Source organism: Cyprinus carpio, chromosome B10, assembly GCF_018340385.1.
Source record: "Cyprinus carpio isolate SPL01 chromosome B10, ASM1834038v1, whole genome shotgun sequence".
Lineage (NCBI taxonomy): Eukaryota > Metazoa > Chordata > Actinopteri > Cypriniformes > Cyprinidae > Cyprinus > Cyprinus carpio.
In genome coordinates this window covers 21,193,065-21,220,325 of record NC_056606.1, presented here as the reverse complement: position 1 = coordinate 21,220,325, position 27,261 = coordinate 21,193,065, and the positions used below count along the sequence as shown (strand labels likewise).

The window sequence follows — 27,261 nt, the reverse complement described above, 5'->3', positions numbered from 1 at the left end:
GTGTGTGCGGATGAAAGGACGCTGACGTCTATCTGACAGACAGATGCTACATGACATGCCTGTGTACGGATAAACGCAAACCTATGAATAAAAGGCATGAAAAAAATGGGTTGTGCCCTTTACAAGATTCAGCCAATCACAGCGCATCAATGACAAAGCCACAGGAGGAGATGGCTGACTGAGGAAAATAGTGGTACATTGCTGCTGCGCTCCAGGTGATTCAATACGCCAGACTTTAAAGATACAGAATGAACAATAAGGCTTACAGATGGAAAGCCATTAATGCTTCTAATGACTTGTGAGCATTATTTGCCAACCTCTTCTTTTGGCTTCTTTTGCTCAGAGGTTGCTTTTTCAAAGCTCAGGAGACTCAACAGAGTTCTCAATTCAGTTTTATTTAAATATCAACTCTGGCTCAGGTGTTTCTCCTAAAATCATTTTTAAGGAGTAAAAATACATATATACATACAATGTTATCTTAGTGCCATTTTTGTTTAATTTTATTAGATTCTTTTTTAAAAATTACTATGGCTTTTGATTAAGTTTTAGATTTTAGATTTTGTTTATTTAGTTTCAGTTTTCCTGTTTTTATTAAGTTTATTTTTTAGTTTTAGTTCATTTAGTTTAACTTTTTAATATGTCGATACAGTTTTATTGCATTTAGTATGTTTAGTTTTAGTTTGTACTTTTTAATACATGTTTATATAAGTTTTATTTTTTAGGTTCAGTTTATTTAGTTTTAGTATTAGGGTTTTTTGGGGGGGGTGGGGGTTGGTTTTTCTTTTGCCAAACTTTGCAACTAGCTGAAATAAAATAAGCTTAAAGTTTTTAGGTATTTCAGTTATTTATTTTATTTCAAGTAAAGAAAATACTTTCTGTGGTTTTATTCTTAGATAACGATAAACCTAATATACACAAAGGAGGCTATGATTGATGCACAGTAAGAGTATAGAAACTATAAAAACAATATCATTTGGTGGAAGAATTTGGTGAGAAATGTTTGAGTTCATATTATCTTGAGCAAATGAAAATAAGATTGAGATCTCCTCTGAGATTAAAAGGAGCTTTTTCTCAGAAGAAAATCTGAGAAGAGCAAGAGACTTTCACCGTTACCGTTATTGCTGTCTAGAAGAAACAATTGAGACAAATAATTTTTCATTTCTGCCGGAAGTAGGGCTCCACCTCGCCTCCTCCAGCCCATGCAGCATCACTCTGAGATGCCATTTGGACACGTAATTATAAAAGCACTCAAAGGCGGCTGACGCGACCACGCTCGTCATTGCTGGTGGTGCTGTGTGCCCTCATTTAAAGGCATTAGAAACGATTTGCAGCTGCACTGCTGGTCACGCTTGACTTATACTCACACCCGATACACAAAAACACACAAGAAGAGAGAAAATGACACATCTCTTTATATCTTGCACCCTCTGTCACATTAGAGCTTTCCGACGGTGACACACACTTCCGTCACAAATCACATGACTGACCCAAACACTGCGCTACATTTAGCAAAGGGTGTGCATTGATCGTTTGAGCTGACACTGTGAATTATATGGGACAAATGCATTTAAACCTATATTGTAGGGGATGGACATTTTTGGCAATTTCTTATTTCAGTCATCAATAGGCAAGGCGTGTGCAGGGTGGCGGGGCATGACCGTAATGAAAACATCTGAAGACTGTTATGAAAATTAATTTTTTTAAATAAAAATATGACATGAAAACCTGTCTATGGAAATATAAACACATGATTAGAACACTGTTAGATTATGATTATGATGCAGCAATGTTATTAAAAAAATAAATAGCTGCCTGAGGTGAAGCTGAAGAGTGACTTATGCCAATAAACTGAAGCCTGCTCTATGACACATCATATGATATTAATCAGATAACTTAGATACATAACATAGACGTAACATTACAACTGTCTTTTGTTACAATATCTTTGCAAAAAAAAAATGCCAGTGAACTTTCAGTTATGTGCTATAGCGCAAGAGAGAGAGAGAGAGTGAGAGAGCTCCCTCCTTGATGCGCTTTCATGACAGCACACTGCAAGGAAAGCATATAGAATTTACTATAGATTTCACATTCTATAGAGTTCTAATTATAATACTATGTTTATGAAATGCCACTGAAACTTAAGTTATGTGCTATAGCGAGAGAGAGAGAGAGAGAGAGAGAGAGAGAGAGAGAGAGAGAGAGAGAGAGAGAGCTCTCGCCGTGATGCGCTTTCAACGCGCTGAAACACGGGCAAGAAATTTACTATAGATTTCAGATTCTATAAAGTTCTCTTTATAATGCTATGTTTATGGCAGATGTGTGCTATATTTTCAGCTACATTATCAATTAATTCCTGAAATCTTCTACACGTTTTCAAAGCCATACAAAGTACAAAAACACAAATATGTGCTGTAATAAGTACTGTTGAACAAATATGATGAAAAAAGCACTGCTGCATTATTATAACATCAGTGTTTTTAAATAAGAAACATCTAAAAGTAATATGACCATCTCAAATAACTCAGTCAATATCAGGCATTGCATTTGATGAAACTTAACACTGGTAATATGCAGCGCATTCAGCATGTTAATAAATGTTAATATCCCAAAGCATCCTATATTAGATTAATCAGATTTGCACGTAGCTAACCCAGACATCACTACGTGACTTCGATGCCATGCTTCTCTCTCTTCTTACGTCTATATTTTGGACTGCATGCTGTGGCAAGCTAAACAATCAGAGCTCAGGGTGCCACCCAAAGTGCTGCTATAACCAATAAAAAAAATAAAAAATTCCACAATCATCGTTTTCATAATCGATCATCGCTGTCACGGCCGAGTACTGGATCACTGTTGCACATGCCTACTATAGTGTTATATAATTTTTATATTTTCCATTTTAATTCATTAAAATTTTAACTTCATTCAATTTAATTACAGTTAAGTTATAATTAAAATATGACTACTGTATATTTGTTTTTATTACATTTTTTAAGTTTTAGTTTTTAGATTTAGTTTATTTGGTTTCAGGTTTTGTTTGTTGATTTAGTTTTTTTAAATGTCTATAAAGTTTTTATTCATTTTTAGTTTTTAGATTTTTGGGGGGGAGGTTTTTTTTTAGCTTTAGTTTTTTTATTTGTCTATATAGTTTATCAAGTTTTAGTTTTGGTGGTTTTTGTTTGTTTGTTTTTTGAAAATATGACTATATTGTTTATATTTTTTAGTTTTTTTAATAAATCTATAAAGTTTTACATTTTGTTAAATTAGCTTATTTAGTTTTAGGTTTTTTTATTTTAAGATTTAACTGCTTTTATTGATTCAATGTGACTAATAAACACACGATTATGACAATATATGGTTTATCAGAGTTATTATTATTATCATTTTCATTAAAAAAGTATATTTATAATGCAATGGCTTTATCACTGCTTAGAATATTATGAAATATGTTGCGTGCCTTATTCTGCATAAGTAGCCACATTATATCACAGAAGGATTTATTTCAAACACTCAAGTGACGTTAAGAAGTGTTATAAAAATGTGTTATTAAATGTGGTATTTTCATATGCTTACAGAAGGAGCAGCATTTACTACACAGAGCCATAGTTCACTGAGAAGCTACGCAAACAGCTGTCATTATCGCAAACGATTTATTTGATTTCATAATCGTGCAATAATATCGTCTGACTTTTTTTTTTCATAACTTGTCAGTGAACTACGGCTCTGTGTAGTAAATGCTGCTCCATCTGAAAGCACATGATGATGATTTACTTCTGATTACAGAACCTGCTTTACTAACAAAATTCGCATGACAATCGCATTTGATTAATCGTGCAGCCCTACTATATAATATTTAGTAATAAGTCTATAATCAGGGGTGCACATAAATTTTTCAGCCTGGTTCTCATAAGAGAACCTGGAGATTTGGTTTGGTCCTCACACTGCACATAGTGTGACAGTGTGACCCATTAAATATAACTATAAACATTTTTAATTAATAATAGTGATAATATTATTGTACTTTATTTAGTTAGCTTTTTTGTTTCTTTGTTTAAATAAAATAATAAACAAAATAAAGTGAGGCAAAACTTATATTTTAAAATAAAAAGGGAGTTTTAAAATACAAATACAATTATTTTATAGTAAACTTAAAAATAAAATGCTAATATTTCATCATTACAACCTTAAGGTTTTCAACCTTAAAATCAGCAGGCTTTTATTTTGGCGGCTTGCTGACAAGTATGTATGTAAGTGTATACGCTTCCGTGTTGAGCTCTGCTGACTGAAGAGCGTCAGTGAATGAAATGTCACAGTTTTGCATTGTACTTTGAAAATGACATTTTAGTTTGTTGATTTAAAATGGTAACTGTGCATTAAAAGCGGTCATCCATGTTAGTCTGCAAATGCGCTGTCAGAACTTATTTATACAGTGCATTTTTTATTTTGGTCGCGCATGTGGACTTGCCCACTTGTGTGAACCCTTGTCTATATTAGATTTTGTTCAATTAGTTTTAGGCTAGTTTTTAATTTTTTGGTTTATTTAGTTTTATGGGTTTTTTATGTATATATAGTTTTTATTTCATTAGTTGTATTTTTTAATAAGTGTATAAATTTTCATTTTTATTTAGTATTATTTACATTTTTTATTCACTGACAAAAACTCATGTGGAAGCAATTTTCACTCAGAAATGTCAAGTAAATTTTACAAATCAAAAACAATCAGCTAGTAACATGTTAAATTAAGTGACATTTTAATTTGGAAATAATATTTTCTTGTAACACTTTGTCGAAAAATCTTTTTTTACAGAGCACTTAAACTAAACAAAAAGTTGTGGCAAAAAGTCAAGATGAAATGGCAACCCATTTACTTTGATAATGTATTTCTGAGTATGAGAACAGGACTTTATTTAATTCTTCTGGAACTGTTTGCAATTTATATTAATGAAAGATTATACAGACAAACAACTTTTTGGGGGAATAGCATGTATGCACTGGTGAATCATTCACAATAATACTGTGTATTGAGAAAGTAAATGGAGTCCCTTTGATATCATTTTGACTTTAAATGAGGCAGTGTAATTGCTTCTGGTGCCGCTGTTCTGTAATGAGTCAAATCAAAGGTGCATTTCATCAGCATTTATTCTGCTTTATTTATCAGCATTTGCCTTTAAACTTTGCTGCAAATCATTTTTCCTTGCAAAAAGTCTTGAATATTACATGCATCACCCAGAGCTCCTAGAATGATTCATCAAACCTCAGAGGCAAAGAATGATTGCAATTAAAAAAAAAAGCGAGAGTAGTGAACATACTGTAAGAACGCAGGCTCTGATGGCTGTTCTACAGCCGACAGGCTTTCTCTATGACAAATTAGTGGAACATAATAAAATTGCTTCACCCCAATTCCCAAGATTCACATTATGGGATTTATTCCTCATTTACACTTTGTACAGTGAAGGTACAGAAGTACTAAAATGCACTCACAGTCCCTGGAGAGTCTGCCACTGTGCAATCAATCTTTTTCATCATGCGAGATGCTCCAGCATGTAATTCTTCACACAGTCAAAGTGCTAGAAGAGAAAAACAAGAATAAAGCTGGTCAAAGAGTCAAAACAGACGTGGTAAAAGCACTTTAGACATGGGTATGGGTGTAGAAGACCAATAGTCAATGAATCTCTGCTTCATCTAAACAATACTTTTAGGCATCATAGGCACCTTTACAAAATATATTTAGGAATAAATAAATGCTTGCATAAATTCATAAATAATTGTGTGAATTAAAAACATAATTAATTAAAAACATAATTAAATCAAAAAAAAAAACAAAAAAGAATAAATGCATATATTAATAAATGCATGCATGAATGAATGAATGCATAAATGAATGCATGGATAAATGAATAAATGCATGAACAATGTATTAATAAAAAAAAGTGTATAAAGGAATGCATGAATAAATATACATAAACATCTACACATAAACAAATGTATAAATGAATTAACATTTATGTATGAATGAATGAATGAACAGATATATAAATAAACAAAATTGCTAACATTCATTATTTTACCCAATTGATCTGTGCACTACTTATTTTTTTACACACCCTATATCAAGTTGTTACCTAATCAACCTGATAAAAATCATCTATTAAAATCAAGTCACTACTTATGTGGCTACTTGAGAGACTGTTAATGATTCTGCCCATGAAGAGAGTTTCAAATTAGACACTTTATAGAAAGTTAGCGAGAAAACTCACTAGGTTTTAAAACTGAGCGATGGGGTCAGAGTTAATATTAAAATGAGGACAGACGAGCTGAACACCCACTCTAAGACTACAGTTGGGATGAATCCAGCTTTGTAGAGTAATGCAACAAACCTGGGCCAGAAAATCATGCAAATCAGCAACAGATTGAACAAAGAGGAGAAGAAAGATGCATGATGTGTCCAAAGCAGCCCACCAGCTAGTGCTGCACAATATTGAAATAAACTATATTGTTTTTCTACGATATAGATTGCGATATGAAGAAAAAATATTACCAGATGACTTGAATAGCTCTATTTGGAAAAAAGAAAAAAGAAAAAAATAACTGAAAAAATCATCAAGGTGAGTAAAAAAATAATCTATAATATTTAGTAGTAGCTCATCAGTGATAACTGTCAGTTTATGTGCATACGACAGAAATGTTCAGAAAAATCAATAAAAAATGTAAACAAACAGACGATTACCACTATTAACAGCAATTATGTAATCAAACTTAGAGCAAAATGTGGTAGTTCTGTATGTTGTCTCTGGGTTAGCATCATCTGAGGTCTTCTGAGGGGTTGGCATAAATTAATAAATTATATCTAATAAATCTGTGTTAAAGCTACACAATTTTCTCACACATCCATTTTCTTTCTCAATTGTTTACCTTCACCTAAGCCATAAGCAACTGTGTTTACAAGGATACACACAAATACACCCATATTTACAAAACTTTGCATCAATCACAAATTAATAGGCACGGAAGTGAACAGAATTCAGAGTTCACGTGCATCTGCGTGGCTCTCACTGTGTCTAAACCGGATGCGAGCGGCACAAGGCAACAAAATACTATGAACCCATTATAATCAGTGATGCTGTCTACACTGGATGTGGTGCGGTCGCGACATGACAAGTCCCCGACAGTAAACTGATGCCGCATTCTATTTATGACAAACTGACACACAATTCAGATAATTTGCAAAGATCCAAGTCACATCCAGTGTAGACAGACTTTAGCGGTGCGGGGACAAGGTGTCTGTGTGTGAGCAAAGAAAACGATCAGTAGTCTATAAATATAACGGTCAGTTTACAAAACATCGCACATCCTGTGATGTGACTATCGTGGATGGACACATCGTGATATTGATGCTGAAATTATATATCGTGCAGCCCTACCACTAGCACAGCCTCAGCCCATGCAACTTCCATCAAACAGACAGAGACTTGAAGCCATGAAGATGCCTGGACAAGACTGGAAGTTTTTTTAGTTTTAAACCAGAGGCCCGATGATGGACTCAGGGATCCGGCAACCAGCTATCAGGGGTTACATGGATAACCTTACAATCACACATTATCTACTGTACAGGCTAGGTGGGTTCCTACAAAGCTTGATGACGTGGCAAAGTGGGCCAGAATGACTTTTAAGCCAAGAAAATCAAGGAGCTTGGTCATTAGGAAGGGTAACATATCCAAGTACAACCTGGTCATACAAGGTGAAATCATCCCTTCCATCAAGGACAATCCCATCAAATATCTGGGAAAGTGCTACGTCGAGTTATTAAGGGACCACAACAATGTCTGCAGCACTGTGAAGCAAGCAGAGGGTTGGTTAAAGAAAACTGACAAATCAGGTCTCCCAGGGGAAGTTTAAAGCATGGCTTTATCAACATGGTCTGCTCCCCAGACTGATGTGGCCGATGACAGTGTATGAAGTTCCACTTACAGCAGTGGAAGAAGTGGAACGTAAGATCAACTCACACCTCAGATGGTGGCTGGGTGTCCCTCCAGGCTTCACATCAGCCAGGCTGTACATCAGATCTGGGCAATTACAACTACCTTTCTCTTCCCTGGTTGAGGAGCTCCAAGTAGCGAAGTGCAGGGTGGCAATGATCTTCAGGGATTCAAGAGACAACAAGGTCAGAGAAGCGTGAATAAAGACCAGGTCAGGACGGAAGTGGGAGGCATCAGCATCTCTGGTCCTAGCAGAAGGGAACTTAAAGCTCAAAGATATCAAAGGACCACCATGCATGGGAAGGCAAGGCCTGGGAATGACCCGCTTCCAAAGGTGGGGGAAAGCCAACCCTGTGGAGAGAAGAGCCATGGTCCAGGCGGAAATAAAGGATCTTGAGGAAGAGCGGAGGAAGGCAAAGGTTGTTGAGCGAGGAACTCAGGGAGCCTGGACAAGTGACATAGACTGACCTTTGGAGGATCGAGCCTTACCAGGCCCAATAAAACCAGGGCAAGCCTCCTGCAGTCTGCCCAAGCATGGGAGTTTAGGGTAGACCTGAAGAGAAGGCTCCAGTTCCTGGATGACGTCCATACTACCTTAATACCTGAAGCAGTCCTTTTCTCCACAGAAGTAAAGAAGATCATCCTAGTGGAGCTTACAGTGCCATGGGAAGAGGGGTGGGAGAAGGCATTTGAAAGGATCTCTGAACGTTATAAAGATCTGGTGCAGGACTGCAGGGACAAAGGCTGGCAGACATGGTTGTATTCAGTCGAGGTGGGATGTAGGGTCTTCCCAGCCCAACCAGCCTGGAAACAGATGTTGGACTGAGGGGGACTGAGAGAAAGAAGGCAGTGTGAAGACAGGGGAGGCAGCAGAGAGAGCCTCTAGCTGGATTTGGAGCAGGAGAGAGGAGTTGAGCTGGCAGCCAGGAGGGAGTGAGAAGTGGTTGGCCACCACTGCTGACCCGCCAACAGGAGAGTGTTGTGGTTAAGGGTCAAAACAATTTAGGATCGTTGGTAACCATCTGATGACACAACTTCCTGGCTAAAGGCTCCAGTAACTGCAAAATAACTAAATAACTGAAGGAGAAGCATCTAAGGATGTACGATATCACTAATCAATGGATGTTTGCCACTTTAAGCCTACGAAAAACACTGAGCCAAAACACTGCAAGGAAATGACTGCCAGCCTCTTCATCTGTCTCCTCATCAGCTACAGAAGGATTTCTAAGCTCTTCCGCTGGCGTTCTCAACACCTGACGGAAACTCAGGATAGCCGCGCACAGAACAATTACGTTGTGAGATGAGCGGAGATCTACTGCAGCCTCTTCCCTATTTACCTACAGGAAATGAAAGACTGAAGAGAGATGAAGGGATGTGATGGCAGAAAGCCTGATGCTGCTTCACGTTTGTGGAAAAAAAAATAAGTTGAAGTACTGAAATATAAAAATGCTAAATAAAATGTGCATGACAAAAAAAAAAATTACTTAAAAAATATATTAAAAATAATTTAAAGTAGCTCAAAATCAGCATAAAATCTCATTTTCATTTTGTTTAAAGTACTTACACAAAACTCAAACTAAATAAACCAAAACTGGCAACACTTTACAATAAGGTTTCATTTGTTAAAATTAGTTAACTATTAGTTAACATGATACCTGAACAATATTGCAGCATTTATTAACCTTAATGTTCAACATTTACTAATATGTTTTTCGTTGTTAGTTCATGTTAGCTAATGCATTGACTAATGGTAAAACTAGTCAACCCTAAAACTAAAAAAAACTATACAGACATAATAAGCAAAAAAAATTTAAATTAAAATGAAAACTGAAAATACAAAAATTGAATTTAAAATATTAATAAATCACACTAAAACACTGTTTGACAATCGACTGGATGGTGGAAATTGTTTCTATATGTCATGTGGTTGAAAAATACATAAGTAAGCCAAAGTAAGCACAAGTGAAGTAAGCAAAAAGAAAATTTTAAGATGAAATATTATAAAGACAAATATTTAATTAAAAAAAAAATGTTAAAATAAATCAGGTCCATTTAATGTTGACTTTAAAGTCTCCTGCTTATCAAATGTGAAAAATAAACAGTAATCTTTCATGATATTTCTCCTCTAGGATTTCAAGAGATCTCAACGTGTGCGATCAAAAGCCAGAAATCTCAATATGAACTCAAACATTTCTCAAAAAATAATCTGGGCTGCTTTTATGTCAGCTGTTGACTCACGTGTGCCAGTTTATTTCTCCTAATTAATTTTAGATTTTAGACATCTGAGACAAAGTTGATAAATAAATGAACAACAACTGAGAACTCAATTAAGAGCCATGAAACAGCAATGTCCCTGTGCTTTGGTCACATTTGGCTATTTCGGTAAACAGACTGACTGTGTTATTAAAAATTAGATTATAGTCTAACGACTAAAACGAGAAGTCTGGTGACAAACACGGTCTCCAGTCACTTTCAATACAAAGGGGAAATTATTCGTTTTGCTTTGCTGACAGTCACACAATGGCTGCGGTGGAAGAAAACAAAACATGAAAAGTCCTTGCTGATTGTCATGACATGTCATTTAATTCACAATGAGGTTTCTCGCTGTAATAAGGCCTGTGATGTAAAGCGAGATCTGCGTGGGTGGGGTTGGAAAGTGTTGAGCTGAATTGGCTACAGTAACAAGTCAAGTTCTTTTCAAAAATGAGAAGTTCTTCCACGGTCACATACGGATAAGATTGACACTTCAGCGCAGTGAGTCACTGTGGGTTATTTCTAAAACCGATAAAAATCCATAGCCGGCGGAGTCCCTGCGATCCCCTACCGCTCTTTAAACCAGCCCTGTGCTCTTGAAGACTCTCTAAATCACTTCAAAAAGTCCTCGGATAATTGTGGGATTTTATACCATTAGAGTGCACTAATTCAGTTTCATTGCTACAGGCGCTGATATTAAATGGAAAATGAACCAGGGGGCAGAAATGATAATGAAGGATATTAAGCCGTCTGAATGGAATTTTAGGGCACACCGGCGAGACACAGCATCCAGAGCACGTTCCTCTCGGGGGGGAAGCGTACTTGGAAGCTGTTCCTGACATCACTGTGCATCAGTGAGACTCATACGGGTGTCCTTGTGAGGCCTTTAGTTACTGTCTCGCTGCTGGTAGACTCAGACGCACCAAGTCGATTCTTTCTTCGATTCCAAGAAGGATTTGAGGAATGGCCTCATTAGCACCTGCTTTAACTACACTACCATTCAAATGTATGGGATAAGATTTTTTTTAAAAGAAAATAATACATTATGCATTCAATTTAACAAAAAACGACAGTATTTGCAATGTTACAAAATATTTCATTTCAAATAAATGCTGTTCTTAAAAAAGAATCCTTAAAAAAATCCATCAGTATTCCACAAAAATATAAAGCAGCACAACTGTTTTCAACACTGATAATAATTAGAAATGTTTCTTGACCAGTAGATCAGCATTGATTTCTAAAGGATCATGTGACACTGACGATGCTGAAAATGTTTTGATGGCAGGAATAAATTATTTATATAAAAAAGTCATTTTAAATTGTAATAATATTTCACATTTTTACAAAATTTTTACTGTATTTTTGATCAAATAAATGCAGCCCTGGTGAGCAGAAGAAGCTTCTTTGTTAAAAAACAAAAACAAAACATTAACAAGTATGACCAACCCCAAACATTTGAAATGGTAGTTTACATCAATATGGGGGCAAAAGCATTTTTCCACTGGCAGACATTCAGCTGTACATTTTTCAATATATTATTGTAATATTTTCATGCTTGCTGACTTTTGGCATCATGGACCAGTATGGAAAGAAGGCAACTGACAGCACTGTTTGTAGACTTCAAATCAGAATTTCTGTCTCTACAAACATCATAAATGAGTACTAAGGAATGACATGGAATATTTGTACTTCTAAAAATAAATTTGTCACACCACATAAAATTAACTAAAGTGACAAAACAGCTGAAAGAAACAGTGACAAGTCACAGCACTTAAAGCATGTACTGTCCCTTTTAACCTAAAATCCTCTTATTGACTAATGTTATGCATCAGCTACCTAAATATGGATTATTTCCCAGGTTATTTCACAGTTCTGCCCATCTGGTTTACTTGCTCCTAATGCCTCAAACCAAACCCCAAATATCTTTATATTCAAAGATTTGATGGCACTAACCTGGCAAACTTTGGCAAATCCGTGATTAGTTCTTCCTCAAAAGTGTTCAGTGCTGCAGTCCGGTAACTTTAAAACAACTTTGTTGCCATGCAGACTGATAAAGACCTGTGCACTCAGACTGCAGGAAGTTGCATAACAATTAATGCAATCTGATTGGAAACTGGCATGTTTGCAAGTGCTTCCCAGTTATGCGTGCAGTCAGACGGTCAGTGAATGGACTGTAGGCGGTACATTTGTGAGCTGTCTGACACTACTATGAACCTAACAAAACCAATATTGTGATGCATGGAGAAACAACATACAATACGATGTCATTTCAGGTTTGTTATTTTGATGCACAATTTCTCAACTGTAATATTAAAAATGAACCAATTTCCAGACAACTAAATTGGGGTTTGAAATACAACCTGGTCCAATCAGTATCTAAAATTACCTGGGTTGCTGAGGGAATAACCTCATCATATAGAGCAACAGAGAAAGCTTACTGGAGAACACTGTTTCATAAGTGTATACATCTGGGACACACTGCAACAGATCTAGGTGGGATTAGGAACATCAAATCAATTTTATTTGATTTTACATATTATCTAATGCAGAATATTTATTATTTTAAGCAAGATTCAACAACAGCTCAAGCCAAGACAAGTCGAGATTGTAAAGTAATTGTACTTTATTACCAAAATGTAATTTTTGGGGAAATAATGTACTGTGAAACTGAATACTTGCATTCTATCCGAGGGAAAAGGTCAGAACGTTTACTTCTTACAATTTTATTTAGACCTTGCAGTGCAAAGTGCACATTTCGCAGATCATACAAAATTATAAAAAAAAAAAAAAACATTTTGTTTACCTGACTGAGCCAGCAAGCCAATAAAATCACAGTCCCACACATTAAAAAAGCCTAGTGATAGCCTTTTCAAAATAAAAGCAATTGGCCACAACTAAGGTCACTTATCTTTGTGAAGAGACTTTTCATCAGTAGAGTCTTTGACGTAAAGCATTAGCCTATGATATTTTACTACTCTTTATAAGATAGATGAACTTGACGTGAATTTGAACAATAAACAATTGTACTTTAAATGCTAAACATTTATAATTTTAGGGATTCAGGACGTTGATTTCAGTGTATTTCTTTACTTTGAAATACTAGTAATACTACACTGAAAAATCATTCAGAAATTGCTAATAAACTAAGAAACGGCAAGTAACTTTAAAATAAACATGAAATTTTGAAGTAAAAAAAACTGAAAGAGTATTTTCTTGTAAAAACACTCCTATAATCTTTATTTACAGCACAAGGTATGAAAGCAGTCAATGGAGTGCTATCTTTCTGAAAGGTAAATCCAAACAAAAAATGTCTGCACACTGATATGTGACTGCGCCAAAGAAATGTATTGATTTAAGTGAAATTTGATTGATTCAGGTGCCTTACGAAGACCTGATGGTCAAACCTTGCACTTGAATCAATACAATTTGTTTGGAGCAGTCTAATATTAGTGTGTGGACATTTAGTTTGTTTAGTTTGGATTTTCCTTATTTTTGTCCTGCACCTGAGACTTCGGGTTTATGGGATGTGTCCATGGTTTTTAATTTTTTTTTATTTTATTTTTTTGAACTTTTGATTTTTAGGTACCTTTAAGGTACTTATATCCACCACATAGGGGTAAAGAGATTCAAAAAGTTAAAAAAAAAAAAAAATTACTATAAACATACTTTACTTTTACTAAACTAGACCAAACACCGTCTTTCCTAAATCCCACCCTTCAAAAACAAGTCATTCAACCCAGTATCACCAAGTGTGCAAATTGATTGACAGGCAAAGAGGAAGCCCTGATTGGTCACATTTTCTGATTTGCTACACAAGAGATGTTTTTCTGCTGTTTATAGACTCACACAACAGGTGTGATGTCTTAACACATCCATTTCAGAAATATCTTACAGGTAATGAGCACATTTTATGGGTGTTATTCCCAAATAAAAGACTAAGTCTATAGTGATTCCATTACCACCAGTAACGAGTCCATTTCATGACCTCTCATGTCATGGTCGGTGGACTCCAATAGGTGTCGCTGCTGAGCTACAAGAGATGAGTTCTCCAGCTGATTTCCCCAGCCTCAAGCTAGTTAATTAAGCATAGTGAGTCATGTTTCAGCGCCATTACAGATTTATGACTGGAGAGAGGCCAATTCGACATGTGTAATGATGACATAAATAGTCAAAGCAAGATTAAAAACAATAAATGATGGCTTGGGCTGATAATCATAATCATTTGTAACCAGTTTCCAGCATTATCAGAAAATAAACACGCAGAGAGCAGTTCCATCCTTTGCAACCATACAAGAGCTCTGCGCCATTACTAAGCTACTTTTATGAGTAATAATTAACTATATTAAAATTCAAGAAGATCATAAACACCCTGAGAGCTCGGTTATTGCCAAATGCCCACGACTAATAAGAAATTCCTCATTTTGATGGTGCCAATGAATTTTAGTACTCTACGGACCCATAGCTCTTAAATGTGCTGCTTCTCAGTTAGTCCTCAAAATCAGTTCCATTTCATTGGGAATTTAATCATTGATATTGATTCATAAGGAGTCAGATTGGATCATGTCATCAAGCTGCCGCCAGCAGTACAGTTTCATCCCAATACAAAGAATGATCTCATGGAAAAATGTGTGCACGCTCAATAGCTGGTGTCTGCCTGATCTGGGAGCTGATTGAAATAGACGATGCTCATCGCACACCATCTCAATACAAATCACCATCAGTCTGCCAGCACCGAGTAACCTACAGAATCAAGAGCTGTCAAGATACCATCACAGTCAATCACTCAAGTCTTGGAGAAAAAGACTGCAGTTTTAGCTTGATTTGAGTTCTTTTAAATAACCTAGAGGAAAATGCTATTTCTTTTTCGCAGCTCATTAGTTTTAATGGAGTTCTCATATTTAGCTGAAGTATGAACTTTGTCTTGGATGTTTCTCCTAAAAATTGTCCTTGAGGAAAAAGTACATTTGAAGCAAATGGGCCAAAGTTGATATTCGTATGAGTTTAGAGCTATAAAAGCATTTCAGATCATTTGCTCTTGGAGGAATTAGATGAGAAATTGTTGCGTTTATTATATTGAGATCTCTGACTCTTATTGCAAACTTTGGTTTCTTGGCAAATCTGAGCAGTTTGAGAAATTAAAGGAATAGGTCATCCAAAAAAACAAAACAAAACAAAAAATTCTGTAAATTTATTTGTGTCATCCAAGATGTAGGTGATTTTTTTCTTGAATAGAACAGTAAAAAAAAAAAAAAAAATTGGGGTGATTTATTCATAAGAACTCTTTTTAAACATCTGAGAAGGAGACTGTCCATGCAAACAGTTTGTCCAAAACTAGAAAAAAAGTTGATCTAAAACTAAAAACTTTTACTCACTGTCATGTCTTTTGAAGCCTCTATGACGTCCATGAGTCATATGTGCCACATTTCTGAGGTGTATTTTGTACTTTTTGGTGTTTGACAGCAGACAATCTTCTAAACTTCTTTTATGTTCCAGAGAAGAAAGAAAGTCATACTGGAACAGCATGAGGGTGAGTAAATGATGACAAAATTTTCATTTTTGGGGTGAACGAGTCCCTTTAATCTCATTGCTTGTTGAGGTATTAAAATGATTTTTCTTTCCTATGGGAAGCTACTAAACCCAGACAGTAGCTTATTTTCCAAACACTCAACTAATCAGGGGACGAACAATCTTGAATTCATTTCAAACCTGTTTGGCTGGCGTTATTATATAATGAGGCTCTCCATTCCCTATTCACTCAGACTTTTAAACCACACAAAAACCTTTTTCTGCAGTGGTACGTGCGTCACTTCAGGTGATATAACGTCCATCACCTCGGCACTCATTTAGACGCCTGCATGTGCTTTGAGTTTCAGATCCAATGGTTTCTCTCAGTAGGGTGCACCCTCTGAGCAAAATAAGCCTTCAAAAGTTCTAAAACCTGTCAGTTTTGAAACCAGAGTTTGGTTTAAAATGCAAAATCATTCATTTAATCAGCATCTATGTGCCAAACCGCCTCCACCATTTCATGTACAATCATACCTAATCAAGCCCACTTTGACACTCTTAGTTTAATGGGGTTTTTGCCTCGAACAGCTGGGAAAGGTGAAAGTTACTCTAGGTCACAGTACACCTATCAGCAGCTTCTGAGTTTAGATCTACACTAATCACATGCATGCAGTGCTCAACATTGCGAGTTAATCACTCGCATAAGCGACTTAATCTTAATCTCTGGGCGACTAAATGTCTATCGTTAGCTATTGCCTAATAAATTCTTAGATTTTACTCACCAGTGTGTGAGTTGGAGGATAATTATAAGTTTAGCACAGATATATTTCAGAGTTTCAGAGCACTTCAGAGTTTCACTAAAAACAAACTCCTACACCAACAATATAATTAACTATAGCCCCATCAGAATTTTTAATAGCCCTGGTTTAGCCCCATTTCTTTAATAAGTAACTCTGACGTCATCAATATAATTTATTTTCTTAGCACCCCCACATATTGGTCTAGCGCCCCCATAGCAGCAGTAGAGAAAAAATTCTGGCGCCATGCCCATTTCACTCTCCCTCAAGCAATCTGTGCTATTTTTCAAATCATCTTGAAGGATGTGCAGCGCAGCTGTATTTGACATACTGTAAACTCTAGTGTGAAGCCACATGACTTGCCATCCCTTTGCTGATAGTGCTGTTTCTCACACATGCAAAGAGAACAAGAGTCTTACATACCACGCTGAATCGATGCGCTACATGTAAACAATATTCTTAGTTGTATTTTCCTGTCAAAATAATGGAGTTCATTTAGAATTATTCAGCTTTTAAGAACAAGCAGAAGATACTGCAGTTTTCTCAAATGGTGGGCGGAACTAATCCAGCACAAATGGCAATCTCATTGTCTGGCACTCATCTATTACAGTCCCTGTTTTGATTTCAGCAAATCAGTTCGAGCAAATGCTAACAATGTGATTAATATTCAGAAATGACCCAGCAGTTATTAGTAGTAGTAGTAGTAGTAGTAGTAGTAGTAGTAGTAGTATCTTTTAATAATAATTAATTACAATTATCTATGACCAACAATATCTTAAGCACCATCACCAGTCCTAATTATATTGCCAAGGTGTGCATGGAGGGTTGGTATGTGAAGAATTATGCCTCCATGAAGACATTGTAAAATTGGGTTCAGAATGGCATTTTGCTATACTGCTTATGTTTTTGTATAATGTACTTCAAAATGTACTATATGACCAGATAAAACTGTGTATGTATACTTATTAAAGGGGTCATATGATGCTGCTAAAAAGAACATTATTTTGTGTATATGGTGTACTGAAATGTGTTTACGAGGTTTAAGGTTCAAAAAACATTATTTTCCACATACTGTACATTATTGTTTCTCCTCTATGCCCCGCTCATCGCTCTGAAAAGCGAGGTGTACTGTGATTGGCCAGCTGTCCAGTGCATTGTGATTGGCCGAATGCCTCAAGTGTGTGACGGAAATGTTACGCCCCTTAACATCTTGTGATGCCTTGTCTGGCCGGAGCGACGAAACATAAACATAAAACCCATTATAAACGTGATATAAACATTATTTACGTATAAACGTGTCTTCTTTTGGAAGGCCAAACAAAGTAGTTTCGCTTTCTCAACAAAACAGCCTCGCACAACGTGGCCTTGAGTGAGCGGAGGCCGGCTTGATGGAGCAGAGGCGAGCGTCTAGAGAACGGCACGGCAGGTGGATTCTACGAAGGAGCATACCTTGGTCTTTGCAGCAACCACATGTGACGACCTCGGGCTGGATGCCGCTTCATCCACGGTGAAAGCCGATTCTGCGATCCACAGTGCAAAGTTGATGTATTTCCTCAGCGACCAGCACGGATCAGCTCCAGGCATGACAAAGTGGATATCGTCCTCTTTTGGAAGGCCCAACAAAGTAGTTTCGCTTTCACAGTGAAACACACAGCGTCTAATGACATGACGGCGGCGGCAGCAACAACACTACAACAAGAATAAGAGGTACGCCTTCTTTCTTTGCGTAAACATCTTGGTGGCGTTATGCAAATCTTCGGGCGTGGACAAGTGTAAAATTTAATAAAGAATATCTCTTTGGATTTGAGACTTTAGTTTGTGCAACTTTACAGATCTTCTTTATCCACTAAGAGCTTGTAACACTCCAAAGAGAAAGGAAAAATTGAAATCGCATCATATGACCCCTTTAGGCCTACAATGAACCATCAAAATAAAGAATTAAGTTTTATTTGATAATAATGGGAAATATATCTTTCACAAATACATCAAAAAATAAAAATTTTAAACATTTAGAATAAAAATATTTTAAATATAATAATGAAATATTCTATTTGTATTTAACAAAAGGTAAGCCTCAGAGGTAATGTTGGGTTGATTTATCAGCATTAATAAAATAAAATGTTAAAATTTAAAAAGCACTACTGATAATATAAAGAAGTCAGCAGTATGACTGCCAAAAAATTATATTAATCCGATGCCCAAAAAGTGTTTAGTTGCATACTATTTTATAAAAGTTCAGAGCGCAGTATTTGTCTGACACTTTATTTTGTGACATTCACAGACCATACAGACTTTCCAAATGAATATAACTGCTAGAGTTACTCGATATCAAAGATTAGGCTAATTGAAGTTGCAAATGATTAAATGGCCAGACGAACAATCTTTGTAGTTCCTGATGGATGATGGGTAAATCTGAAAGAAACAAAGAGTCTGAAAACAGCAGCCGGCAAACCTCCAAAAAGAGTTTTTTCTGCAAAAAGACAGATCTCTGTTCTGTGATGTGCTACAAAGCCCAATAAACTTGGCCTTAGAAACTGATCAGAGACAAATGAGACAAAGCTCTGATCTTTCCTCCAATCAGACATTTGACCTCACAATCCCACGACTCCTCCAACAGATGTCTTATGGACTATGCTTATTCTGCATCCAGGAAACAACCCAGAATTCCTCAATGGAGCTCGACTGTCAAAACCTGATGCTTTATTTTGAAGAAACAAATGCTGGAAAAACTGATGTAGGCTTTTCCATTCCGTGCAGCACAAAAATGCAACTCCCTCTTGCAGATGGCACCGGGTAATGATAGCTTTGTGGAACGATCTTCTCTGGATTGTAATCAACACATCAGGTTTTGTGTTTGAAACATGCCGGCTGCAACCAGACACAGAATAAACAACGTGAAATCACAGACACTAACACCTCAAGACATTTGAAGAGAAGGTTTTACACTAATAATTACTCCTGACAATATATGAAACGTCTGGGACATTTATTTACATTTACATTTATCTGCGAGCGACTTGTTTACATATGTGACATGCACGTGCATGTATGGTAATTAGGCCGCTTGCAGATGCTACATGCAGTGTATAGTTATCATTATATACAAAACATTCTATTTGCCTGCAGCCAATAAACCAATCGCCATCGTTGAACTTTTGTGTAACAGCTAAGTGTGTTTTGTAAGCAATACTCTTAAACTGCATGGTAATTCATGCATTTCATGCATTCTCGGTTACACAGGAACGTCAAAGTGAAGCCAACGCCTTTTACAAGCAATGCAGCAGAGTGTTTGACTCACTGCTTTGGGTTAACAGTCCAGAGAGACCCTTCTCTACTGGTGTTAAATATCAATTTCTTTTCCAACACTCAACAATTAGGAACCAAAAAGAATGAAATAGAGAATAATGATATAAGAATAATGACAGCGCTTTTGTAACTTCCAAATAACTTCCTTTTATTATACTAAATCACATATAAACTAATTTTATGTACATTAAATAATGATAAACAAAGATTTGAAAACAAAGATTTCTGTCAAAATGTCTAGGGAGACGGTACAGTGGGTCCAAGATGCATGCAAACAGATCATAATTAAAGGTTTTGGAGACGTCATTGTGCAGGTCTGAAGAAGAAGAAAAAACAATCTTGCAATGGATCAAACAGGTATTTCAAGAAGGTATTATATATTTACGTCACAAACACAGGGAGCATGACACTAGGTGGATAACTGCTCAGAATGCTGTAATTGCTCTAGTTTCTTCCAAAGACTAATTGTTGGCATTTCGCAATTTTCATGCTGATCTAAAAGATCAGGGAATAAGATAACCTGTAACAGCCTTCCAAACAAACCTATGCTGCAAAATTCAGACAAACAGATTTTTTCCCCCTTGAAATATGCAAAAATAAAGAAAAGAAAAAAAAGAAAAGAAAAGGAAAGAAAAGAAAACAAAATAAAAGAAAGAGATATAAAAGGAAAGAAAAGAAAAGAAAAGAAAAGAAAAGAAAAAAAAGAAAAGAGCATTTATGTCTAAATGCTAATGATCCCCAACTCACAACAGTAACATAGTACCTGCGAGTTATTTGAATAAGAAATAAGAGACTTCCTGAATACAAAACCCAAAGTCCAATTCCTAACTGAACATATTAAACTGTTGTTTTGCACTTGAACTTCCAGATTTAGATACATACATCACAATTAAACATGAATGTATGTAGAACGATTAATTTAGATTAAACTATTATGCGGAAAAGATGCCCTGAAATATGCAGATTACCAAGAACTGTAAAATAAAGGTTCAAGTTTTACTTGAGAAAACCAGTGTTCTAGTGGTTTTTATGTACCTACAATGCAAAAAAAAAAAAAAAAAAAAAAAAAAAACATCTGAAGAACCTGTAATGATGCATCAAGATGCTTCTTCATCTCCAAAGAACCAACTCAAGACCCCAATACAGCCAAAAATGGTTCTTCCAGCAGAACTTAGAAACACTGCAGAATATTCTATTATGAAGTACTGTAGAAAATAAAGGCTCAGGTTTTAAGACCCTTCTTAATAATAATAAAAAAAACATATATACTCTTAAAAATAAAGTTTCCAAAAGGAGGTTTTTGCAGGGATGCCAAAGAACCTTGCAGCAAAAAGATCTTAAAAAGTCCTTTGTTTATTAGTGTGAAGAACATTTTAATACTCTAAAGAACCTTCTTCCACTAAAAGAAACCCTTGGATGCATGGATATTAAAGTTTCTTCATGAAACCATACATGCCAATTAAAAAAAATAAAATAAAAAAAATAACATTTATTTTTTGAGTTTTAACTCAAGACCCCAAAATACCTAAAAAGCAAAGTGTCATTTGCCAACCCTAACAACCACTAAGGAACCTTAGAGGACAACATCATTATAAGCTAAGGCCTCTTTAAATGATGTACAAGTCTATCACTTTTTAGCTGACATTACGTTTCAAGATACCAAGCCAACGCTGCACACTTCAATCACTACCACAACAAGGAAACAAGATCCTTCAACAGCAACCGTCTCAACTTGCCTGTTGGAAGAGATTCAAATGTCAACGTTCGCAAGACAAAATAAAGACTGACAGTGAAGAAACTCACCTGTGTGCCTTCACCAATGCCCAATGAACTAGAAGAAACACTTTCGTCTACAAAAGACTGCTGGAAATCTGCACGCATTGGCTTGTTACTCCAAGAAAAAGAACATGAAGGAATTGTGTGTTGGATGTAGTTATCAGCCCAATGCGTGGTTACATGCTGGTTTACAATGATGAGACTGATTGTATGTGCAGCCCAAGCCAATGATGTGTCACATACACACCCACAACCCCCTTCCAAACCAGCAGATCTGGCTCCAACTCGCAGGAGAAGACGAGGCTGCGTGTGCAGCTCAGCTCAGGAAAACACTGAACAACCTACTAAACCGTTGACAATGTGCTCTAATCCCACACAACACTCTTCACTCCATTGTTTGTGCAAACGCAAGCAGCACCACACCTCTCTGAGGTTTAACCGGCCTCCAACACTTTTCAAGCGCTATTTGGATCGCATGCCTCCTCGATGAGGATTCAGGAGCCGCAGCGGTCTGGAAATTCGGTTTGACAATGATATTATTGAGCTTGGGAAGACCGAGGCCTCAGAATAGTTTTTGTGGTCAGTGTAGTTTGAATGGCCGCTTCCTCATTCAAAGTTAGGAAAATCTTGAAGACCAGGGGCAGAGTTCAATCGAGCTGTCAATAAAACTTACATTGATGTCCATGTTCAATGGCTACCTGACTGACTCTTCCGAAAGAAAAAAGGAATTTCATCAGATACAAGGACTAGATGAACAGAAAAAAAAAATGCTTATGAAATAACAGCCAAAACTAAATAAGAATAAAAATAAATTGAACTGGACAACAACACAACAGTTGAACTTAAATTAGAATTGAAATGACACATGATACTGATTATATGCAGCAAATTCTGGGAAATGATACTTCCACCATGAAAGTTAATAAAATAGGTAAATATAAATTAATGTAATGCATATTTCCATATGGAAATACGGAAATTCCATTCCATTTTGTCAAATTCAAAATACAATTCTACATCCTGTATGCTACCTCGATTCGAATTCATTTTCATCTCAATTCTCAATAGCGTTTAAAAGTTATAGCAAACACTCTTTTGCCAGTGACCTTTAAGCATGTACCCTGGAGACATAAAGGAAAGATGTCCACGATGGAGGCTGTTTTCTAGATTCCCAAAACTGGCCAAATGTAATGTTTTGTTTCACACATTTCCATTGAATCACATGTAATGGAGCCACTAACAGCAAAAAACAACATTGTGATACGCAATTTGCCTTGTCACAAAACCCATTATATTGATGCAGATCGTCCTTATTTAGTAACAACATGAGTGTGGCCTGTCAGCTGATATCAGTATCGTGTCTTGGCTCAAAGGAATTGCAGTACTCGAGTATATAATCTGGCTAAATAAGGTGCTTGCAAACTAATAAATGGATGCAGCAAAGGAACTGATCCTTGTTTAAATATTCTGCACACTATGATTGCGATCAATGCAAACCATGATGCAAAACAGGCTGCATGTCAGTGTTTAAGCAACCCAGCTGGTGTAAGCATTACAGTTGTAGCCACTGCATGTTTAGAATGCAAAAGCTGCAAGGAATTTAGTTATTTTTTGCAACTTGGAAAAAAAATAAAACTCTGTGCTATTGCTTTTGAGGATCCCAGGGGATGAGCTATTGTAACCTCATGCATCTCATGAAACGAGCAAAGACGATGTGACTGTTTGCAACAAGGAAATGGGTTAAAAACAGCTCGTCAGGGAAAGAAAAAAATCCATGAGTCGATGTGAACTTGTGCTGACGCGTTTCTGCTTATCCCAAAGAAAACAGTGACGAGCTCTGAGCGCCACTGGGTGTTGTTTTTACGTGTCTGTAGCTCACAAAGGGTTGGGAAAGGCCTGAGAAAAATGCAATATGTGCCGTGTTCCATCGACATAGTTATTTGCCCTCTGACTCTTCAGAAAACTACGAATTCAATATAATAGCTCAGTCAATTATGAGCGGAGATCTGTTTTCTGTAAGCCAAAAGATTTGAAGATATGCAAGTACAGTATAATGTCAAAAGCAAAAAAAAAAAAAAAAAACAATTGGAGGGGAAATCTATTGAGTAAAAGCAGTGTAAAAGTTTAGGAATCAGTTACATATTAAGTATTAATTTGAATATTGTTTCTATGGCCTTGACCTTAATGACTTATCTTAAGAGTATGATGCACTGGCCATGCATTCAAGAATACTTTCTATCTGCTACAAATAATGGATAACATGATCAAAAAACTATTTCCAAACCATCTTAATGATCATGGCCGCTGTCCACACATAAGATGCACCAAAGTCACCAAGAATATCATGAAAAAGGTCATGTTAGTCAATTTGTAGCTTTTAATAAGTCCACTTATATTGTTAGTCAAAGTTGCTTACATCAAAAACAGCCATGATTAGGTATTACATGATCGTTTTCCACCCTGAATTACAGACGTCATGAAATGGTTTGACATGCATTGATTCATGTTCAAGTAATTAAACCAGCAATTAATACAATGAGTCAACAAAGCCATTGTTGGCCAATTTCCTCTGAAAGGTGCAAGCAGCATCCTAAAACAGCTGCTGTGTCTCATTCCACTCCCTAGTTCCCTAGTCTTGATCTACTAAACATCGGGACCATGATTACCTCACTTCCAGCTGTGAAAGCACACTGCCAAACTTAACAAATAAGGATTTTTTTTTTTTTTTTTTTATGCTGGACCAAATTGGCTGCCACAAAAATGTATCAATTTTTGATTATAGCATTGTATTTTTTATATTTGCTTTAGGAAAATGTGTTCTATACAAAAAAAAGAATAGGCCTAACGTTACATTACAAAAAAAGAAAACATGCAAAATGTATTAAAATGCAAACTCAAGGCATACAAATGAATGTACTGTACATGGTCAGTGGTCCGAAATGACCAGTGACAGTTTTTCAACAGGCACGAAACTTTCTCAGTGTCCATGTTCACTTGTTTTAATTAGCATTTGGGGAATTAAAAGGGAGCAAACTGTTCGGTGCACTTTCAATGGATGACATTTTGGTCAGAACTTAATAAGCCACGCCTAGAAAAAAATTGCTCAATAAATGGCTTGAGTTTGGGGCGGGACAGTTATGTATGTAGATGCCGTTTGAAAACAATCGTTATTTTTGCAGTTGTGTTTGGCTAGTTAGTACCACAGACTCCACACACTTCGGCTCAAAAACTGTTTTACCGCTGCATAACGTTACATACCACCTGAAATGACCGACCAACTGCTTAGCAAGTGAATTAATTAGCATGGCTTACTCACGAGCTGTGGGGTCCAATATATTAATAATTGGGCATCCTTCATAAACGAGCTCATCATAATGCGAAATTTCATTGTGGCGGTTAGCAAAACAATCTGTAATGTACCGTTAACGTGCAAACTGAAAATGGGCGGTGCTTACCTGCCTTTACCTTGTCTGTAATCGCTTGGTCAAATACAATGGGTCCAAATAATAATTTTGTTTTAGCACTTCACTATATAGTTTCTAAGATCTGTTAAGATCTATAAATATCATTATTCTCGTGTAAATTTTATTTTTTAAATGTTTTCAGAATAAGGCGTGGTCACGTGGTATCTATTACTTTTCTCAGCGCTGGTTAGGATCGCTCGATCACAGCAGTTTATGATGAAAAAATATTTTTATTTAATTTATCCAACCTTTAAATTAATAGATGTATATTTCTTAGTGCAAAAAAAAATGTGTCAAATGAAAAAAATAGTCCAATGGTGTATTCGGCTTTCTAAACGACTCTTCCGTGCGCCACCTTGAGGAAAAAACAACAACTTTATTTTTCCTAGGAAATTGTTATTATCTAAACTTGTGTGCTCATAGTTCTGACAACGAAACAGAAGATTGCTTAATAATAAATAACCTGTTGAAAACTATCCCTGGGCGCCTCCAGGTGCGTCACGTCAGGCTTGACGTCAATGGCATCAAACGTCAGTGACGTTTGAATGAAATTTTCAAAACACACTTCAAGACTGTTCCACCTGATTGTGCTCATGTCCTCAGTTTTTTTAATTATGTATTTGCCAATTTATGTGTGCTGTGCATATACATAGCCACAGCTATGCATTCATTGTGAATGGTAAATCTGTACGTCTCTTTCATTAGCACTAATGTAATGGTAAATTAGCTGAATGAGAAATGGCACTAAAATATTGCATAACTGCGCCTGCTTTTCCATTATAAATTTGTATATGTGAAGCATTTAATCACAGCCCACCTGTATTTCAATGCCAGCCGTCTTGGTTAAGTAGACTGAAAATGAATATTTATTAATAGTGATGTAGTGCTCGGTTCGCCTGCAGACAGCATTGATTGTTGTACAGCACAGAAGAGCTTTTGTTTGTCAGACTGAATCATTGAGCTTAGTGTGATGAATGGCTGGCAAAACTCCAGTTTGGTGCAAATATTGATCCATACGCTCACTGATACTATTACTGAACATGCTATGATACATGCAGTGTTGTTGTGCGGGTCACGCAATAAGTTCAGTCTGAGTTCACAGATACAGGAACATTTCATGATGATGATATGCACAGATATCTTTTTTCAGTCATTTGTGATTTCAGGATAAGTTACTCATGCATGAAATCATAATAAACTGGCCACAAAATTACAGTTAAAAGTATTGCTATGGTCTTTTTACAAATTACTTTAATTTTCAGACTTATTTATTAAATACTGACACTTATTAAAATGTACAATACTGTGGAATATATATATGGAATATATAGAATATATATTAATATATATATACCTTTGTATGGATGGATTATTTGGGTTGTTACTGACATATGGTGAAAATTTCATGTCAACAGCACCTTTAGAAATATATTTACTGAGAAAAATGGCAACGTGTTCAATACTTATTTTACCCGCAGTATATATATATATATATATATATATATATATATATATATATATATATATATATATATATATATATATATATATATATATTCATTTGGATTCTATAGTAAAAAAAACAAAAAAAAACAATGGTCTTTATTCATCTACTAAAACCATTTATTCATATATAAAAAATGTATAAATTAATAAATTGTAATGTTAATATTTAATGTATTTTATTGCATTTATTAATTATATTCATTGATTTTGGTCACTGTCTAACTTTTGCTCTCATATTGTGAATTTATTATAAACATAAATATAAAAAATACAATAAATACATTACAATCAGGGTTATTATAGTTAACTACATAAACATAACTATTAATAATATATGATATATATTACATTATGAGTGTTATTTTAGTATTATTTATTAGTATTATTTACTATAGTTTTTATTTATTTTAAGTTGGCCTTTTTTATTTTTATACTTTCAGTTTTAATTTTTTTTGTTTTTTTTTTAATTCAGTTTTTGTAATTTTGTGCTTTTTTATATTTAGTAGTTTTTTAATATACTATTTAAGATTTTTTATTTATACATTTATTAATAGTCAGTTTAGTGTTTCAACAAACTAGATAAAGATAGAAAATAAAATAGATATGTTGCCTAAGCAACTAGCTGAAAAGTTTTTATTTATTTATATTTAGTTTATTTCAGCATTATTTTAATTAACA

At 35.6% G+C, this 27,261-nt stretch overlaps 1 protein-coding gene across 2 annotated transcripts in view; it reads right to left on the bottom strand.

Annotated features, from left to right (window-relative positions):
* Positions 1–21,930, bottom strand: part of LOC109086782 (cAMP-specific 3',5'-cyclic phosphodiesterase 4D-like) — a 193,668-nt gene extending 171,738 nt beyond the window's left edge. Inside the window, exons 1-2 of one of the 2 annotated variants that reach the window (XM_042733243.1) lie at positions 21,641–21,930; positions 5,482–5,567 (exon numbers count right to left, since the gene is read on the bottom strand). In XM_042733243.1, coding sequence (XP_042589177.1) covers positions 5,482–5,526 — 45 coding nt within the window. In that variant the 5' untranslated portion in view covers positions 5,527–5,567; positions 21,641–21,930. The remainder of the gene's footprint in view (positions 1–5,481; positions 5,568–21,640) is intronic. The other variant, XM_042733245.1, reaches the window with a different exon arrangement.
* Positions 21,931–27,261: the final 5,331 nt, after the last annotated feature.